General features: G+C 53.9%; 1 protein-coding gene across 5 annotated transcripts in view; it reads right to left on the reverse strand.

Moving 5' to 3' along the window:
* COL22A1 (collagen type XXII alpha 1 chain) overlaps nucleotides 1–17,605 on the reverse strand; it is a 259,317-nt gene that overhangs the window by 80,825 nt on the left and 160,887 nt on the right. For all 5 annotated transcript variants that reach the window (XM_042923636.1, XM_042923634.1, XM_042923635.1 and 2 more), the window contains 8 exons: nucleotides 17,208–17,240; nucleotides 13,222–13,275; nucleotides 12,777–12,830; nucleotides 11,976–12,029; nucleotides 10,657–10,710; nucleotides 9,060–9,113; nucleotides 6,030–6,134; nucleotides 4,758–4,802 (listed from right to left, as the gene is read on the reverse strand). In XM_042923636.1, coding sequence (XP_042779570.1) covers nucleotides 4,758–4,802; nucleotides 6,030–6,134; nucleotides 9,060–9,113; nucleotides 10,657–10,710; nucleotides 11,976–12,029; nucleotides 12,777–12,830; nucleotides 13,222–13,275; nucleotides 17,208–17,240 — 453 coding nt within the window. The remainder of the gene's footprint in view (nucleotides 1–4,757; nucleotides 4,803–6,029; nucleotides 6,135–9,059; nucleotides 9,114–10,656; nucleotides 10,711–11,975; nucleotides 12,030–12,776; nucleotides 12,831–13,221; nucleotides 13,276–17,207; nucleotides 17,241–17,605) is intronic.

Genomic DNA, 17,605 nt, shown 5'->3' on the forward strand with positions numbered 1-17,605 from the left:
AAACGATGCCCATTTCCAATACATGCTGAAGAGAAATCCCGTTCATGGAAAGTAGGAGGGACAGGACTTGTGAAGTTCTCACAAGAGATGAACCGAACCCCAAACCTCTCTCTAGTAACACCATCTGCACCCACTGTCCTTCCAGGCCCACTGAGGCCATGCTTCCGGAGAGCCACAGCACCCCATGCCCCTTCCCCCTTACCTTGTAAATAGGCCCCTCCTAAAATTCTCTTAGAAGTTCTGGATGGAACACTGTGTTTCTTTAGAAAAATGTACGATGGCTTATTCTGAGAAGTACAAGATGATTGGGATGGCTAGAAAATCTAATCTGCATGCATGGGGAAGGTGGGGAAGGGAGGAAGTCCAGAAATAAGGAAAAATGGGGAAAAAGTGTAATGAACTAAGGATGAACACACTCCGTGATGCGTCAGTCACAGACGCACTGCACCAATGAGACGGCCACATGGGAAGAGTTCAAACAGGCAGTCAGGTGACTGTAGGTCCAGTTTCAGGACAATGTCCACCTGGTCCTGGAACCTGGGTGAGTCCCATAGCCTCTCTGTATCTTAGGGCCCTCGTCAATCAACAAAAAAGGGAGAGAACATTCTCCCATGTATCTTACGAAGACTCATTTAAAAGGTAAGAGACAATTTAACACTGAGTATTATAAACATGCTATTATTACTTTATCAGTGGAATTAGAAGACAGAAAATAAACACACGTAAATACCAGAGAAATCCATATCCTTTTGCATCTCGGTTTCTCTTTAAAGTGTTTCATGTAAATTGCCTTACCATTTTGTTTTAGCTTGGCTCCCCTCTTGCTCCCAAGGCTGTCTCTTACATACCAGCAAACCCTAACTACTGCCAGCTAAACACATCAAACATTCATGTTTTAACCTTCCAAACGCTGACCCATCAAGTAAGAGTAGCCCAATCATCCTATTTCCATAAACCCACCTCTGCCTGTCCTCCTGTCTGTCCTCCCGCCCATGTCTGCGTGTGTCTTCGTTAACCTTAATACGCTGCTCTCCCATTGTGTCTGTCTGACCCTCTGGCATCTACGTAAGTATCTTAAGAGTAGAAACTTCCCATTCGTTCACCTACCCATTAACTGAACAAGCATTTGTCCAGTACCTAAAATGAGTCAGACCCTGTGTTGGGTACAAGGTCGATACACTTTTGCATCCACAGTGCCCAGCTTAGGACCTGGCACCAGCGGCAGCCTTTAATAGCTACTTCCTGAGTGCTGGAATGAGTGAATCCATCACTGCCAACATTTTGTCAGGTACTAAATTCTGCCTTTGACCGAAATCAACATTTTAAGAGGAAGGAGCTTGATAGAGCCAGGAGGGAACACTCAGCCCAGCCTGGAATCTGAGTCTCTGATTATTCTTTTCTGCAAGGTAGCCAGACCTGGTTCCTTTCCTGTGTTTATGGCCCATGATGATGCTAACATTTCCCCAAAGCAGCAACACTTTACAGCTTAATGGACTGAAACTTTTAGAAAAAGGCTCCAAGAAAAGAGCAAAAGGCCTTAATGTTCTGCCAGCTAAAGGAAAAAGCCTTATGATTAAGAAACAAAGGGGGCATAGGAGCTAGAATCTGTGATAGGGACTCTAGAAAATATTTTGGCTGCAGGACATTCTGGGCCAGTCCAACAGTGTCCAGGAAAGAAATGCATGAGTAAGTGCAGGTCGTGGATGGAGAATGACATCATTTCTTTCCACAGGAGCCCTTTGGGAGTTAAATATGCTTTACTCATTTATACAGAAAAGGACAAGAGGGTCTCAGAAAGAGTAAACCACTTGCTTCAAGCCATCTATCTTGTAGGTCACTGAGCTGTGACCCTAACCCACAAAATGAAGGCAAAGACTGTTCATTTTGCTATAAATGAGTGCCACCCAAGAAAAGGAAAGGCTTCTTTAAGAACCCTCCTGCAGTTTAAGTAATTAGGAAGGGGGTCTGCCCTGAAAACCATTATATGGCTCCCCTCCTCCAGCCAGGGGTTTCTGGTCAGCACCATGGACAGCGGGGGCACTCAGCAGGCGCTCTCTGGTATCTCTCTTCATCCTTCCCTGCTTCCAACCCACAAACAGCCCATTCTTCAACTAAAGACGTCCTTGAATTCAAACTTACCTTCCCAGTGCCAATTAAGTATGGAAATATTTATTTCTAAACAACATTCTAACTTATACATGTATACAATATCAACATGGGAATGGGTCATCTGTTTCCATCCCTCACATTTTAAATAGGAGAAAACATCTGGCCAAAGCGATGCCATGTCTAACCCTGGGTCACCCGCAGGTGACACTGGTTGGTCAAGTGGACCCCAGGTCAAGGCTCTCTGCACTCCTCACCTGGAGCCTCAGCCTGCCTCTCTCTTCAGTGCTGCCTCCATCCACTTCCATGTGGGTTCCCAACATGGCTGCAGAAATAGATAAGGGCTCTCTAGGTCCCCATCTTCCTGCTGCCACCCTAAAGCTAACTCCACAGGGTGGTCTAATAATAAGGATCACTAATTTTGAATTATGTTAGAGAGTGTGTGTGTGTGTGTGTGTGTGTGTGTGTGTGTAAGTGGGGAGAGCGACAGGAGAGAGAGAATCCCAAGCAGCACCATGCTCAGCACAGAACCCAACAGGGGGCTTGATCCCACAACCCTGGGATCATGACATGAGCCGAAATCAAGAGTCAGATGCTCAACTGACTGAGCCACCCAGGCACCCCAAGGATCACTGATGTTTATTGAGCATGTACCTCTGACAGCACGAGGTCAGGCAACTATTTTTATTTGCATTATATCATCAATTTCCCCCCAAACTCTGCCTGGAAGACAGATTTTATTAAACTCATGAATAGTAATCACAGGAAAAGGACATCTTAAGCCATTTCTGGTGCCTTTGCCTTCCTTTCTCCTAAGGGGCTGAAGGCTCCCTGTTAGGGAGAAAAGTGAGAGTACAGGAGCACTGCCACCCAGATGTGGGGCTCAGCACATCACAGCAGCCTCAAATGCATGCCTTAGGCTGGTGGCTGATCCATAAGATCCTCCAGAGCTTGGGTCTTGCCTTCTGCTCCTCTCCACACGTGCCCACTACTCCAGGCACATGGGACTATTTTATATGCCTCCAAATTCAGGAAAAGTTGTCTCCAAGGTTGGGTTTTTTTTTTCTCCAGAAAATAGGGAGCTGCCATATATTTGCTCAGATCACCCCAAGAACACTCCCATTTCTCTTTTCTTTCATTGCAAATGACAAAATAGCTACCAGAGGATACACATTAGTGACCATGACTTCCATCAGTGCAAGCTTAGATTGCTTACAGAGGCTACCTGCCTGAATAGAGGGAAACCATGCAGCAAAGATGTGTAATGTAGATGCAGCAATTATTTGAGGGCCTCAAACTTCTTACCCTGGATATTCTTGTGAATGAGCCATGTACATACAATTTAAGAAGCAACACGTTCTGTGGTTCTGTTGTTGAGATCCTAAAGATAACAGCTATAGAATAAAAACTATAGTTACCATTAAATGGATGGGGATCTGGGGCTTGGGATAAATCTTCCCATCATGGCTTCCAGAAGTGATATATCCTAACACAGGTGGGACGCATGGGGGTGTGCTGAAGAAAAGTGCTGGCTGACTCAGAAAGTGACTCTGGGGGGCACTCAGGTGGTTTAGTCGGTTAAGCATCCAACTCTTGATTTGGGCTTAGGTCATGATCTCATGGTTCATGAGTTCAAGCCCCACATCAGGTTCTGCGCTGACAGCATGGAGCCTGTTTGGGATTCTCTCTCTCCCCCTCCCTCTGCCCCTCCCCCAGTCATGCGAGTATATACACACTCTCTCTCAAAATAAATAAATAAACTATAAAAAAAAAGACAGTGGCTCTGGGTGTGACAGAAAATGGCACTGAAGGCACACAAGAAGAATTACTAAAATTCGTTTTCATAAATACACACAAGTGGCTAAAAAAATAATTATACAAGATTTTAATGTGGTCTTTTATATGTATGTTAAATTGAAGCAAGAAAAAACACATTTCAATGTCCATCCATCATTGACTGACTCGCCACATGCTTATGTTCAAGCATCTGAGTTGGTCAAGCCATGTTTCATTGGAGGTGGGTGCATTCAGAGTACGTCCTGGTCTCTGAACACATTCCCGCCTCAGTGGGACAGTCCTGCCTCAGTGTCTTCTCCCCTGTAAGTACCCCTGCAGAGAACCCCTTCCTCACTTCTTCCCCTTCCAACTGCTGCAAGCACTTTAAAATCAGGACAAACATCACCTCCTCCATGAAGCCTTCTCCAGTCCGACCAGGCTGGGCTGGGGAGCCTCCCTGGAGCTCCCTTATGCCCCAAGCCTCCCTCTATCCTAGCACTAGTCTGCTTTTGCCTACTCATTCATCTGCCTTCCCCTCTGGCTGGTGAGTTGTCAGAGGGCTGGGGACATGTCACATACATCAGTGCCGTCCCACGGCCCACCTCAAGATCCAACATGTGGCAGCAGCTTAGTGGATGTGAGCAACGGATACACTCATAAATGCACTCACTGCTGATCGGGGCACAGATGAGTCAACGAATGAATGATTCAGTGTAAAGATAACTTCAGGGAAGTGTCCCTGTAGAGTCTTCAGTCAAGCAGATGTGATTAACTGTGGAGCTGAGAAGTGACCAGAGATGCTCACGATACAATCGTGCACGGTCCCTTTTGCAGGACAGCCCATGGCATCATGATTTGCTTGGATAAACACTTACCTTGGTTCCTAGAGGTCCAGGTAATCCGGGTGGCCCACGAAGCCCCTGGGGGAAATGAATGACATGAGGACAATGAAAGGACCACAAATGAACATCTACCATCTTCCACAAGCCAAGCCGTGCACGCCCTGTGCTGCGGGCTCGAGAGAGACAGGGGTCTCACCGTGGCCTGTTGTTTACAAAAGAAATGATGGTTTCTGAGCTATAGGTGTCTTGGGTGTGAATTCTGACCCTGCCACCTACCGCCTCGCCTCCATGTGACCCAGAGCAAATCCCAGTTTCTCTTAGACTGCTTTCCTACTTAAGATCCTTCTACTCAAGGCTCCCACAAGGACAGGCAGGGCCAGGCTTCAAAGCAGAGCCCATGGGCTCCAAAGCCTGGTCTCTTTCTTGTCTACCATGACCTCGAGACCTGGGGGAGCCAATGAGAAGAATCTTCAACTTCAGGCTTGAGGGTTTTGCTTGATGCAGATGCACGGCCAGAATTAAAGTCACAACTCTACATTTGCATGTATTGCCAGTGAGCCAGAGTGGAGGAAGAGGCGAGGGTCCAGTCTCTTGTGGGTTCACAGCCACGCTCTGTGACTTTGGCAAGTGATTCACCTCCCCAAACCTCATATTCCCCATCAATAGTATAGGGGTGATAATACCGCTATGGTCTGAATGCTTGTGTCCTCCCCAAATTCATAGGTTAAATCCTAAGGCTCAAGGAGATGGTACTAGAAGGCGGGGACTTTGGTGTTCAGGACATGGACATGAGGGTGGAACCTTCAAGAATGAGATTCGTGTCCTCATAAGAGAGGCTCCAGAGAGACCCCTCACCCCTTCCGTCATGTGAGGACACAATGAGAAGTAGGCATTCTGCAACTCAAAACAGAATGGGTCTTCTGGCCCTGAACCTGGCCACGCAGACACCCTGAACTTGGACTTCCAGCCTCCACAACTGTGAGAAATAAATTTCTGTTGTTTAGAGACCACTAAGTTATGCTATTGTGTTATAGTAGCCTGAATGGGCTAAAAAAAAAAAAAAAAAAAAAAAAAGAAGCACTCACTTCCAGGGTAGTTAAGATTAAATGTTTGGTGCTGAGTGCCTGGACCACAGTTAATATAATTAAATGCTTCCCTGGCTCCATGCTCCACGGATTTATGTGGACCCTCTCACTTAAGCCTTGAGAGTCGGTCAGTCTCTCTTTTTTTGTCCCCTTTTCCCTTGTCTTTTTGAATTCTAGCTTGGTCGAATGGGCACAGAAACGCCCTGGCTGTGACACTCACCGGCTCTCCATCTTTTCCCTGTCCGGGTATCCCCGGGAGCCCGGGAGCACCAGGATCACCTCTGGGACCAGCTGGTCCTGGACTCCCTTCTTCACCTGCTGCTCCCTGGGAAGACAGGTGGACAGTTTCCAGGATCAATGACGTGCAGAAGGTAAGCTTTTCAGGGGTGGGTGAGCCAGCCAACCGGTAGGCTTCCTGGTGATGCTCTGACTGTTCTCTATGACATATATAATAAGTTGGACTGGGTCCCCCACAATTTCTATGCTGAGGTCCTAATCCCCCATACCTCAGTTGAGAAGTAGGATCTTTTTTGCAGAGGCAATTCGTTGCTAGGTTGAGGTCATATTGGAGGAGGGCGGCCCCTCATCTAGTATGACTAGTGTCCTTGTAAGAAGAGGAAATTTGGACACAGGTCAGCATAGAGGGAAGGCAGTGTAAAGACACAGGGGGAAGGCAGCCATCAATAAGCCAAGGAGAGAGTTCTGGAAGACATCCTTCCCTCGTGGCCCTCAAGGGAAACCGGCCCTGCTGAAACCTCGATTTAGGACTCCCAGACGTGGTAAGAATGGTCAGCCAGTCCACCTGTGTCGTGTAAGCCACCCAGCTAGTGACACTTTGTTACAGCAGACTTGGTAAACTAATACGAGGCAGGACTTGGGAATGGACAGGACATTTGCAGTGTTAGAGCCCAGTTGTCCACCCAGGGCCATGGGGAAAGCATCCGGTGCATCTCTTGTGGGAGGTCCTTCCACTTTTGCTTGAATTCCTACAAGAGCAGAGACCTCACCACTTTCCTAGGCCTTATTCCTTTATTGGGCAGCCCTGTTACACATGTGTCTTTTACATTCAGCCAAGAGTGCCGTCTCAGAAGTCTTCTGGACATGCGACCCTCAAGCCTGGTGTTCCACGGACAAAATCTAATCCCTCTTCACAGTGGAGGCCTTCAGAGATAGGAACACTGCTCAGGGCTCTGAAGTCAGGGGAGGAGAAACCAGAGGCAGAGAGCTTCAGGACCCGGGGAGGGAGGGAGCTGGGCTTCGAGCCTCTCTGTGCCGATGCACACCCACATGCTCCCCATCAGGACCACAGTCTCCAGCCCTATGTGGCATCCCTGGCTGTGGCGTGTGGGTGGAGCCACGAGGGCTTCTCTTCCAGGGCAGGGCTCCCTTGGGCTGAGCTGCGGTGTGAATGCCTCCAGACATTCCCTGATGGACAGGGGGTGCAATAAGGACCAAGGCGGGGGGCAAGCAAGGGCACTTCCATGCAAGCCTAGGGCAGGATCGGCTTCCCCAAACCTCAGGCCAGTCACTGAACACGTGACACAGAGAAAGAGCATGTCCTGGCACCACGACTTTTGACCTCTTTGCGGACCACTCGGGTCTCCTTCCCAGCACAGCCCTGGGCCTGGGCCCACAGCCCAGGCTTCCCGCTCAGCCAAGCAGAGGTGTCTGGCGCCCCCTGGTGGTGAATATGCCAACTAATTTACTCCTCGGCTCAACTAGACCTCAAAGCCTCCAGCACCTCGGTCACCCCCTTCCAGGTCATCAGTTCTCTACTTACAACGTGTCCAGAATAGAGCCCAATCTTCAGACGTGGTATAAGCAAAGCAAAGAAGATGGGCCAGGGTTATTTTTCCCCTGGCTTCCTCTGGGTGCTCTCCTTTTACTGCCACCATCTACGATGGCATTTTCTTTCCAAACAAAAATTAGCACCTGCACCACATAAGGATTATTATAGGGCTTATCATCAACACTCCGAAAACTCAAGATATGTTCCACAGGTTGGCTGACCATTTTTCTCTGCGACACGTATTTTAAAATCCAGTAAGTGTAACATCTATTCTTGTTAATTCTGCCCAAATGGAAAAGACAACATGATCGCTCCTTTAAAAGGTCCTGGGTGAAGTGTGGACTCGAAGGGATCAGAATCAAGACGTTGAGGCACTTGTTCTAAAGGGGGCCCCTGTGGACTGTCCGCCATTCAGAGGACACCTGTCCTGGACATGACACTGCTCACGGGGGGCAGGGCGGGCTCCACAGTGGATCTCCTCTCCTGCCCTGTGCTGAGCCCTCCAGCATGCCAGTTCGGTACTTAATCCTCACACCCTGCCACCAACATGTCACTGTCCTCGTCTCACAGATGAGAAAATCCCAGTGCACGGATGGTACCCGGGATCTGTCGTATCCACACTGGCACACTGACGTTCGGGTGGATTATCTGCGTGCATGTGGTGGGGGTCGCTGTCCTGTGTGAGATTTTCAGAACCCTGGTTTCCACGCCCTGGAAGCCGGCCACAGGCCCTCAGCAGTAAACCCCAGAGGCATGCTCTAGAAGGCAAGTGAAACCTGATTTTGAAAGGCTGGGCACCTTCCTCCTCTGTCTCTGGGGTGCTGATGTCTCGTGCAGACACCATATCTCTCTTGCCCCTAATAAATAAACACTCTTTCTCATACTTGGGAAGGCTTAAGTGTGCACACGAGGTATGGGATGGATACGCTGGTGTACCGAACTGAGAGAAAGTAGGATTTGAAGTCAGGCAGACCTCACTGTGGGGGGTAGGGAGAATCTCCTGCTCTCTCAGAGCCTCAGTCTCCCTATCCGACATACAGGTCTGCCGTGAGCTGGCCAGAGGGGGCTGCACAGCCTTCTCTTCTCTCTCCTCCACCTGGAAAGTCCCTTCTGACCCCAGTGCCCTAACCCAGGCCTGAGCAGCTCCCCTCTGCCTCCACCTTTGCTGCCTTTTAAGAAGCTGGGAATGTGGAGGCGCCCCAGGGGCTCAGGCGGTTAAGCGAGTGACTCTGGATTTCGGCTCAGGTCAGGATCTCACGGTTCGGGAGTTGGAGCCCCGCACTGGGCTCTGTGCTGGCAGTACAGAGCCTGCTTGGGCTTCTGTCTCTGTCCCTCTCTGCCCCTCCTCTGCTCATGCTCACTCTCTTGCTCTCTCTCTCTCTCTCTCTCTCTCAATAAATAAACTGAAAAGAAAGGAAGCTGAGAACAGATGCCGCGTGCTGACCACAAGCCCCCTCTCACCTTCTCACCGTGCTCCCCATCTTTTCCAGGGGGGCCTCTGATGCCAGGTGGGCCCTGAAAACAGACAGGTTATTCACATGGTCAAGTTCAAGATGGCCTGTGACCCCCAGAGAAGGGTGATCCAATGCCAAGGCTACAGCTCTGTGCCCATGGGCTCCCCATCCCTGACTCAATTCACCAGAGGGTGGCCATCTCCTCCCTGCCTCCCCACCCCACATCTGCTCACACACCCCTGTGTCAGAGCCCAGTCTGCCTGGACATCTGCCCCACCCTGGACTGTGGCTCTCAAGAGGGCAGGGTGCAGCCTACACTGGACACCAGGGAGGCTGAGGGTGACCTAGGGACACAGGCTCCACATCAAGGACCCGCTCCACCTGTGTCCTTGACATCACCTAGAGCCTGACTCTGAGACAAGGCTCAGTGCAAACGGCCCACGGACACCCCAGTAGGGAAACAGAGCAGTGAGAATGGGGCGGATGGGCAGATAGCACGTGTTTATGTGACTGGAGCTCAGTCCTGCAGGCGCTCTAGGGGCCAGGGCAGGACGCGCCCTCCGGAGCTGCCCAGGGGAAGGAGCCAGGTGTCCACACAGCCATCAGCTAGGGGCTGCTTCCGGAGGTGCTAAAAACCACGTGTCCTATGGCTGGACAATGCGGTCTCCAAAAGCCAGAGAAAACCCTCAGGCTAAGGAACGCAGGGTTGGTCCCTGGAAGCAGACAGCAGGCAGGGAAATGGGGAGAGCGACATAGGCCATGTTCCAGCACCATCCCTGGCGACCACTAAGGACACGACTCAGCCTCCCTGTGCTTCCCTCTCCTCTCGTGCAAAATGGAAGCAGTGATCATATCCATCTCGCAGGGTCGAAGGGGTTCAGTGAACTAACACACGTAAAGTGCTTAGAACAGAGCCTGGCATGTAACAATGCCCCGTACTTGTCCTCCAAAGTGCTGTGAGTATGATCCATAGAGGCTGATGATGACCAAACAGGATTGACCTCAATCTACTTTAGGAAGACAAATTCTCTGTTGCCCTTGACTATGCCACCGGGTGTTTTATGGCGGAACGTTAAAGCTGAAATCGTCTACGGCGGCTCTCGGAGCTAGCCCGTCAGCAGACGCGGGGCCCCGCGGGAGGGGACTCCGCACACCGGGGACAGGGTGCTGTTCACCACCGTTAGCCGCCGTCCAGGGCGGCCGCCCTCTCCCATTAGAAGGTGAAAAGCAGAGGCCTTGGGAAGTGACCTGCAGAGGGACCCTAAGGGTCAGGACCCCTTTGCACCTTTCAGGTGTGTTTTGTCTCTTCTAACGGCAAACTCGGGGGCCGACTAGCACACGCCTGACCCTTAGAGGCTTTCTGTGGTTTTCTGCAGTCCCAACAGCTCTGTTTACCACTTGGCGGTCTCATGAGCGACCTAGAGCCTCAGGCTGCTTGACCTTCTAGGTGCCCTTCTCTGGGACGTCAATTTCTCCATCTGTAAAGTGGGAGGAAGGATGGCTACCCCCCGGGGCTGCAGGGAGGAGAAAGAAGGTAAGCTGGTGGGTGGGCAGCACTGACCCACGACCCGCGCCGGCGCCCTGGCCCTCCCCCGATCACTCACCGCGCTTCCTGGGGGGCCGCTGGCACCAGGCAGGCCTGCAGCTCCAGGAGTGCCCTATGCAGAGGCAGAAGTTTAGAAAGGCCCCACGTAGTGATTACAGGTGGTTTCCCCGGTGTGTCTGTAAACCCGCCTTCTCTTCCGTTCACGGTAATTCGCTGAACTGCTCCTGGCCCGAAGTTCCCTCCACAGGGAAGGTGACCTCCTCCCGCGTGCATGCTGCGGTGCCCCGCTGGCCAGACCTCCAGTGAGTGCATTCTGGCACGCACGTGGGGAACAGGAGGTTCCTTAGGACCAAGGCACGGAGGTGGCAGACGTGGAGGGTGCGTGTTGTGCATGTGTGTTTACGTGCACGTGTGAGTGTGCCCATGCATGTGTGTGTGCGTGTTCACTTTGACGGATGCATCAGGGAATGCTTCCTAGAGGAAGTGGATGCGAATGCAACACTCATGGTTAACGAAGATTCCACGAGAGGGGGTGCGGGGGTCGACACCATGGAGATGGGGAAGCAGGGAACTCTCCAAGGATTGGAGGCTCCTCGTGTATCTTCCAGGCCTCCTTGCCTGCATGCAGCTTCCATTTCCCTCCAGGCTGCACCCCGTCCAGGGCTCTCTTGACTGGCAGGGAGGAGCCTGCCATCTGCCCCCACCCTGGGACATCCATGTTGGTCACCGCCCTTGGCTGACCCCATTTCCCCTCGGCCACGTGCACGGATGGCCTGGGCTATGCAAGCACACTACAGCCAGGTACATCTAACCCACTGTCCCAGGAGCAAGGGGGTGGTCACTTCCACTCCTGCTCCAGGGAGAGCCGGTGCGGAGGTGGTCTGCTCCCCCAGTGGCATCGTGACAAGTAGCTCTGTCAGCCCAGGGACACCAGTGCCAACCCCACGGAGATCCCGGCCCCGTGGGAGACCAGGCACAGTGGCAGAGAGTTCAGAAGGCCTGTGCATGAAGGCACCTGTCTGCCATGTGTCCCTAGCCATGCCCGCGTGCTGACAGTTTCTGTAGGGGCGTGTGCATCACAGTACAGGTGCGCCCTGGTTTCAGAATGTGTGCAAGTGTGAGGGGATGTTTGTGTGTCCCTGTGTGCATCCTCCACACGTGTGGAAGGACACTCCTGTCACGGGCTGGGCTTGCAGACAAAGCCCTGAAGCGCAAGTAATGTTGCAGAGACCAGGACGTCGCTCCTGGTCCTTGCTGCTCCAAGGTGCCCAGCCCTGGCCGACCACTCGGCCCTTCCCTACAGTCAGCCCAGAGCCCAGGGCACATGCGGGCCCAGCCTCCCTCTGCGGGCCCCCCGGGAAGTGCATGAGGACTCACAGGGTTTCCAGCCGCTCCAGGTGCCCCCCGGGGGCCTTCTTGTCCCTTGGCACCCTGCCCGGGAGACAAAGGGGGCAGTGAGACATCATGGGGAAGCTGTCCTTGTCCCCATGTGGGACCATCTCAGGGACACCCTGCTCATCGGAATCCATTAATGTATACTGGGCAGGGAGCAGAGTCCACAGCACGTGGAAATCACAACCTCCTGGCCGTCTGTCCATCCGCTGGAGCCCAGCCTGTGGTTATTTTATCCCGGCCTCACCACCACCCCCCCCAACCCCGGGTATAGGTATTCGCACAGACACCTTATGTAAACGAGGCTCAGAGGAACAGGGCGGCCCAGGTGCACACAGCCAGCCACTGGCACCCCTGGGATCTGAGCCCAGACAGGTCAGTGCAAAGGGAACTCTCCAGAGAACGTGCCTGAGAGAGAGGCAGCTAAGGAGCTCAAGCAGAGAAAAATAACCACAAAATAAAAATGTTAATCCCCACCAGCAGCAGATACACCAGAGCCGCCAGTCAGAGGGGAGGGTGGGAGGGTTTTCCTGCATCTGAACCACCCCGTGTCCTAGCATCACTTCCCCATCCAGGGGTCCAGAGGTAGCGCCCACCCCCAGAGCTGCATTTTGGGTGCCTTGTGAGGGCCCCTGGGGGCGCTGGGCTCACAGCATCTGTGGTAGTGCCCCCTTCTGGGCTGCCCCAAAATGCCAGGCAGGCAGGGCCACTGGGGACAGGGAGAGACAGCGGGTGGGCAGGGTTTTCTGCAACTCAGAGCCCACAGTCGGAGAGAGGGTTTCTTACCGGCGCTCCGATGGGTCCCCGAGGCCCCAGTTCTCCAGGATGGCCTTGAGATCCCTGCAATGGAACCATCAAGGAACTAGGTCATCACCCTAATTCCTAGCAGGTGGGGTGGGGCGGGGACACGGGCAGTGGGTCTCGTTTGGGATCACCCTGGTTCCTAGCAGGTGGGGTGGGGCAGGGACAAGGGCAGTGGGTCTGGCTTGGGGTCACCCTGGTTCCTAGCAGGTGGGGTGGGGATACGTGCAGTGGGTTTGGTATGGGATCCACGGTGGGGACATCCTTGGAGCTGTGAGGAAGGAGGAAGGGGCTGGATTCGGTTAGTGGGGATCCTGTGAGTAGACCATGCAGTTCAGACATGCAGTCACACGGCTTTTGGATGCCCTGCAACCAGGTGCACGGGGCAGGGGGTGCGTGGGGTGCAGAACACAGGGTACAGGGCCCTCACCGGCTCGCCAGGCATGCCGGGATCACCCTTCTCTCCTTTCGGCCCTCGTTCTCCCTGTTGGCGAAGCAGAGGACAGCACACGTACCCTGCCCTGTGCCCAGATCAGGCCACACTGGCCCTTCCTGTCCGCTTTCTGCACCTGACCCCTTAGCAAAGGCTGTTCTCTCTGCGTGGGGTTCTCTCCCCTATCGCCCCCCCACCTTGGACTCTGATGATTCTTCTCATCCTTCAAATCCAAGATCAAGAATCCCTTCTTCAGGGAAGCTACCCCAAACTCAGGGACTCGCGTCACAGTGTCTTTCTCCGCAGTACCTGTCACACAGCACTTAGACACTTGTTTGTTGTCCTTCCCACCCCCTCCAGCCCCAAGCCCTGCACATGCAGACGGTCAACAGTGATAGAGGGACTGTTGAACAGAAAGGTGATTCTCGGACCCTGAGCCCCATCCCTGCTTTATCTTGATGGAGGAGTTGGGGAGCAGGCTTTGCTCAAGGGACCTGACAGACTGCAGACTCAGGGCTGCACCCTCGATGGCTAGATCGGCGTGTCTAGCTTTTGCTGAAGAAGAGGTGGGCCACAGCCAGGAAAAGGTGTGCACTATCGGGGGCTGCCCAGGATCGAGTCATCCAATAGGCGAGGAGACGGGTCACTCTCTTGATCTGCTGGTGTCCCATCCAGGGCTCCCAACACCTCCCAGGAAGGATGGAGGGACAAGACAGCCTCACCCTGTTCCCTGCCAGTGACTGTGAGAAGGTGGGCAGACAAGAGTCTCCATCAAGGGTGGCCCTGGAAAGCACGCAGGCCTCCACCTTTCAGGGCTGAGGGGCCAGGATGGGAGATGGATGGAGACGGTGGACCGTGGTGAAAACAGCCTCAGCTCCATAGGAACTGGCTTAGAACTGGTTCTCCACTGTGCTGGCTCTATAACCGCGGGCAGAGTATTTAGTCATAGGGTCCTCTGTGACCATATCTACAAAATGAACAGGCAAGTTCTCCATTTCACACAGTGTGAGGCACGGAGAAGGCACAGAGAAGGGGCAGCAGAGATGAGCCCCAGAGGGGAGAGTGTGTGTGTGGGGGGGGTCTGTGGAGCTCTCTAGAGACAGCAGGGTAATGATGGAAGCCTGTGCATCAGAAGGGCTGCGCACGGCTCCTTCTAAAGGAGCAGGACCCAGTGCTGTCCCTGAGTCCCACGGGCTGCCTAGGGAGACCCCAGGTCCCCATCTGCAGGAAGGCCGCAGGAGAGACTGGGATGAGTACTTCCTGGAAGGTATAAAGAAGGCCCGCATAGGCAGGGAATTTGAAAGCAAAGGCTCCAGAGACCAGGAAGTCTGGGGAGGCCCCTGGAAGCATCTAGAAGGCAAATTCTAACGTGTGAGTTAGGGAGCCTGGGGTGGGCTAGTCCTAAACCTTCAGGTGCAGGAGAAGCCGGAAGACAGGCTGCTTTCTCTCCCCGGGCACAGGCAGACTCCGGAGACCTTGCCTGGGGTTCCCACCTGCTCTCCTCGCCCAAGCGACTGGTGGATCGCCCAGTTAGCATCTGCACAGTCCTGGCTGGTTTTCTCTCTCTCTCCGCATCCTGTGTGGCATGGAATCTGCATGGTCTACCTTGGGGAGCTGTGGCCAAGATTCAATGAGGTGGCTTTTGCAAAGTGCTCCATGGCACCCACACAGGTGTGACCTCACTGGTTCCTCTGGAGCAAACCAGCTCATCATACACTCCAGCTCTGCTCACCAGGGACAGCAATACTTTCCTGCCAGCACACTTTCCTCCCTGCTGTGGGGACTTTCGAGACTCTTTGGTCCTCCAGTCACTGGCAATACAACCCACAAAGACAAAAGGGCTAATGGGGTTCTTTCGGGTGATGCAGTAGGAAGAAGCTGGAGGAAGGGACTGTAGATGGCGGTTGTCAGGCCAGAGGAGGGACCCCTGGGGACTCACAGGCAAGGTGCTCAAGCCATTTTCAGCCCCAGCCTGGGGATCAGTCAGGAAGCAGAGCCTTCACTCCAGGAGCACACAGTGGGTACTCATCCACAGCCATTGAACGCACGGGTGTGAGTGGCTCCTTTCTCCTCCAGGCTGCCCCCCCTACCGGTGAGTCCGTCAACCACGTCAACACCCTCTTTGGGCTCAGTGTCATCCTGCAACTGGGCTGGCATCCTGCAGATTCCTTTGCAGGCTGACAGGGTGGAGTCAGGCCGCCCCAGACCCTTCCTAGCTGGCTGCTTCTTCACCACCTGCCAGCGCCCCCTGCCCACCCCTTACAAAGACCCTCTTGAGTTCTTAGCTGCAATATCCCCAAGCCCGAGGCTGCTGGTCCCTCCTTCCTCCAGTGAAGGACCAGGTCCCCTCCGCAAACCTGCACGCGGCATCCCAGCCTCCCCGGGTGCCACCCCCAGCCAGCCCCAGCAGCCTTCTCCATCCCCAGACAGAGGGAGGTGGGTTTTTCCTCCCAGCCTTCTCTATTCCCTTGCTTAATTATGCCTGGGACTTTGCCACCCTGCGCCATGTGCAGGGACTCAAAGGGAGCATGCCTCAGGAGAGCAAGGAGATGTCAAACATCACTTTTCAAAACCATCAACACAAGTACAGTTACCATGGCGACGAGGCTGGTCCCAGAGAGACTCATGCAATAATCCACAATGAACCGTTTTTTTTTCCCCCATAGACACAATTTCTTCACTTTGCACCTGAGGTGGCTTCCTGATCTCCGAAAGGCTCAGACCCTACAGGAAGTGTTGCAATTGGGGTCCAAAGGGGAGGCCTGGCAGGCCCAGACTCTCCCTCATGAGCCTTCCAACTGGAATACCTTGGAAATCAACTTTAAGGGAGTGATTCCTTTAAGGAGGGGCCGCCTCTGCAGGCTTGTCTCCAGCTGGAGGGGCTCAGGGTGGGTCTGAGGGAGAGAGACCCAGAGGACGGAGACCAGGAGAGGTGGTCCTGGGAGAGGCAGACACTGGGGTGCTGTGATGTGGGCGGCCACCACCTGGGCAAGCCCTGAATCTCCTCGGCAGGTGGGGACAGCCGCTGTGGCCAGGCAGGTCCTTGCAGCCCACAACCCATCTCACTGCCTATCTCCCAGGCAGGTGCTTTGCAACCTGCATAGCTCCTCTGACCCACAAGTCGTCATCTGTGAAACGGGGCACATGTGCAGCTCCCTCAGGGACAGCGTCAGCACTGGCAGCCCGGCACCTGCCACGCGGGATGCGCTCAAGCTCCGCCCCTTCCGCTCCTTGGCTCGCTGCCCCAGCTCCTATCTTTCCCCACATATACAAGATACGCTGCAGCTTTCTAAGTCATATACGCTCAACACCGAGCGCTCCCACAAAGCAACCACTGAAATGCGGATGTGTGCGGGCTCTCAGCGGCTGCACGGCCTGGAGCAGCCACAGGAGGACCCCGTCCTGAGAGCAAAGGGGACAAGCAGGTGCACGCCTCGGGCCGCAGTGCTGCCGAGAGCGGAGGTCATCCTGGAAAAGCTTATTTTCTCGAGAGCCTTTCATGGACAGAGGAGGGAAAGGCTTCCCCGCGGCTGCCACGATGATGAGCCTCCTTGCTGAGCGTTTTAGTCTCTGGGAGAAGCCACAAGAGCTCCGTGCGCCAGCCACACCCTGCAGCTGGCTGGGGCTCCACTGTCCTCCCTCCGAACGGCCTCTCTTAGACCCGGGTCCCCCCAGTGTGCTTCAGTCTCTGGGACCCGTTCAGGCCGACATCCTCGGCAATGCTCCCTGGGATTCCTCAGTCCACCGTCACCTGACCTGCTCTCCTCCCGACCACCGGCTCTCTGGGCAGCGGAGACCCAACCTTACCCCAGGAGAGGGCTGGCCCTCCCCACCCCACCGCCACCGCCCAGCTGTCTGGACAAATCTGGAAGTGAGCCGCCCTGCAGACCCGTGTGGAGGGGCTAAGTCAGGAGCCAGAGCAGGCGGGCAGCACAGGTCTGGCCAAAGGGCACCTGCAGCCCCCAGGGGCCGCTGCTACTTACTGGCATCCTGGGGTGCGGCGTGAACAGGGGCGTCTGAAAAGGAAAGCACAGAAATGAGAAAGATGTGACTTGCTTTTAACCACCTGCCTCTAAGAGACTTGACCACGTGGGAGAACGCAGCCCCAGCATTTCCTTTAGTGATGATTCGTGTTGACGGGTACAATCACATATTTCTTTCAAGTCCCCGAGGGGTGATCAAGGCAGGGCAGAAAAGCACTGTGGTTAGATGGGGGACCCGGAGTCACACCCCCACTTAAAACTTTGTGACCATCTGTCAGCTTCCATTCCCACATCAGTAAAGTGGGGATGAAACCTTCTCTGTTCAGGGTGCCCTGGGCTGAGATGGAGAATCCTTGTGAGTAATCGGACCCTGGGACATCGCCCCCGACCCCCAGAGT

The sequence above is a fragment of the Panthera leo genome, chromosome F2 (assembly GCF_018350215.1).
Source record: "Panthera leo isolate Ple1 chromosome F2, P.leo_Ple1_pat1.1, whole genome shotgun sequence".
Taxonomy (NCBI): Eukaryota; Metazoa; Chordata; class Mammalia; order Carnivora; family Felidae; genus Panthera; species Panthera leo.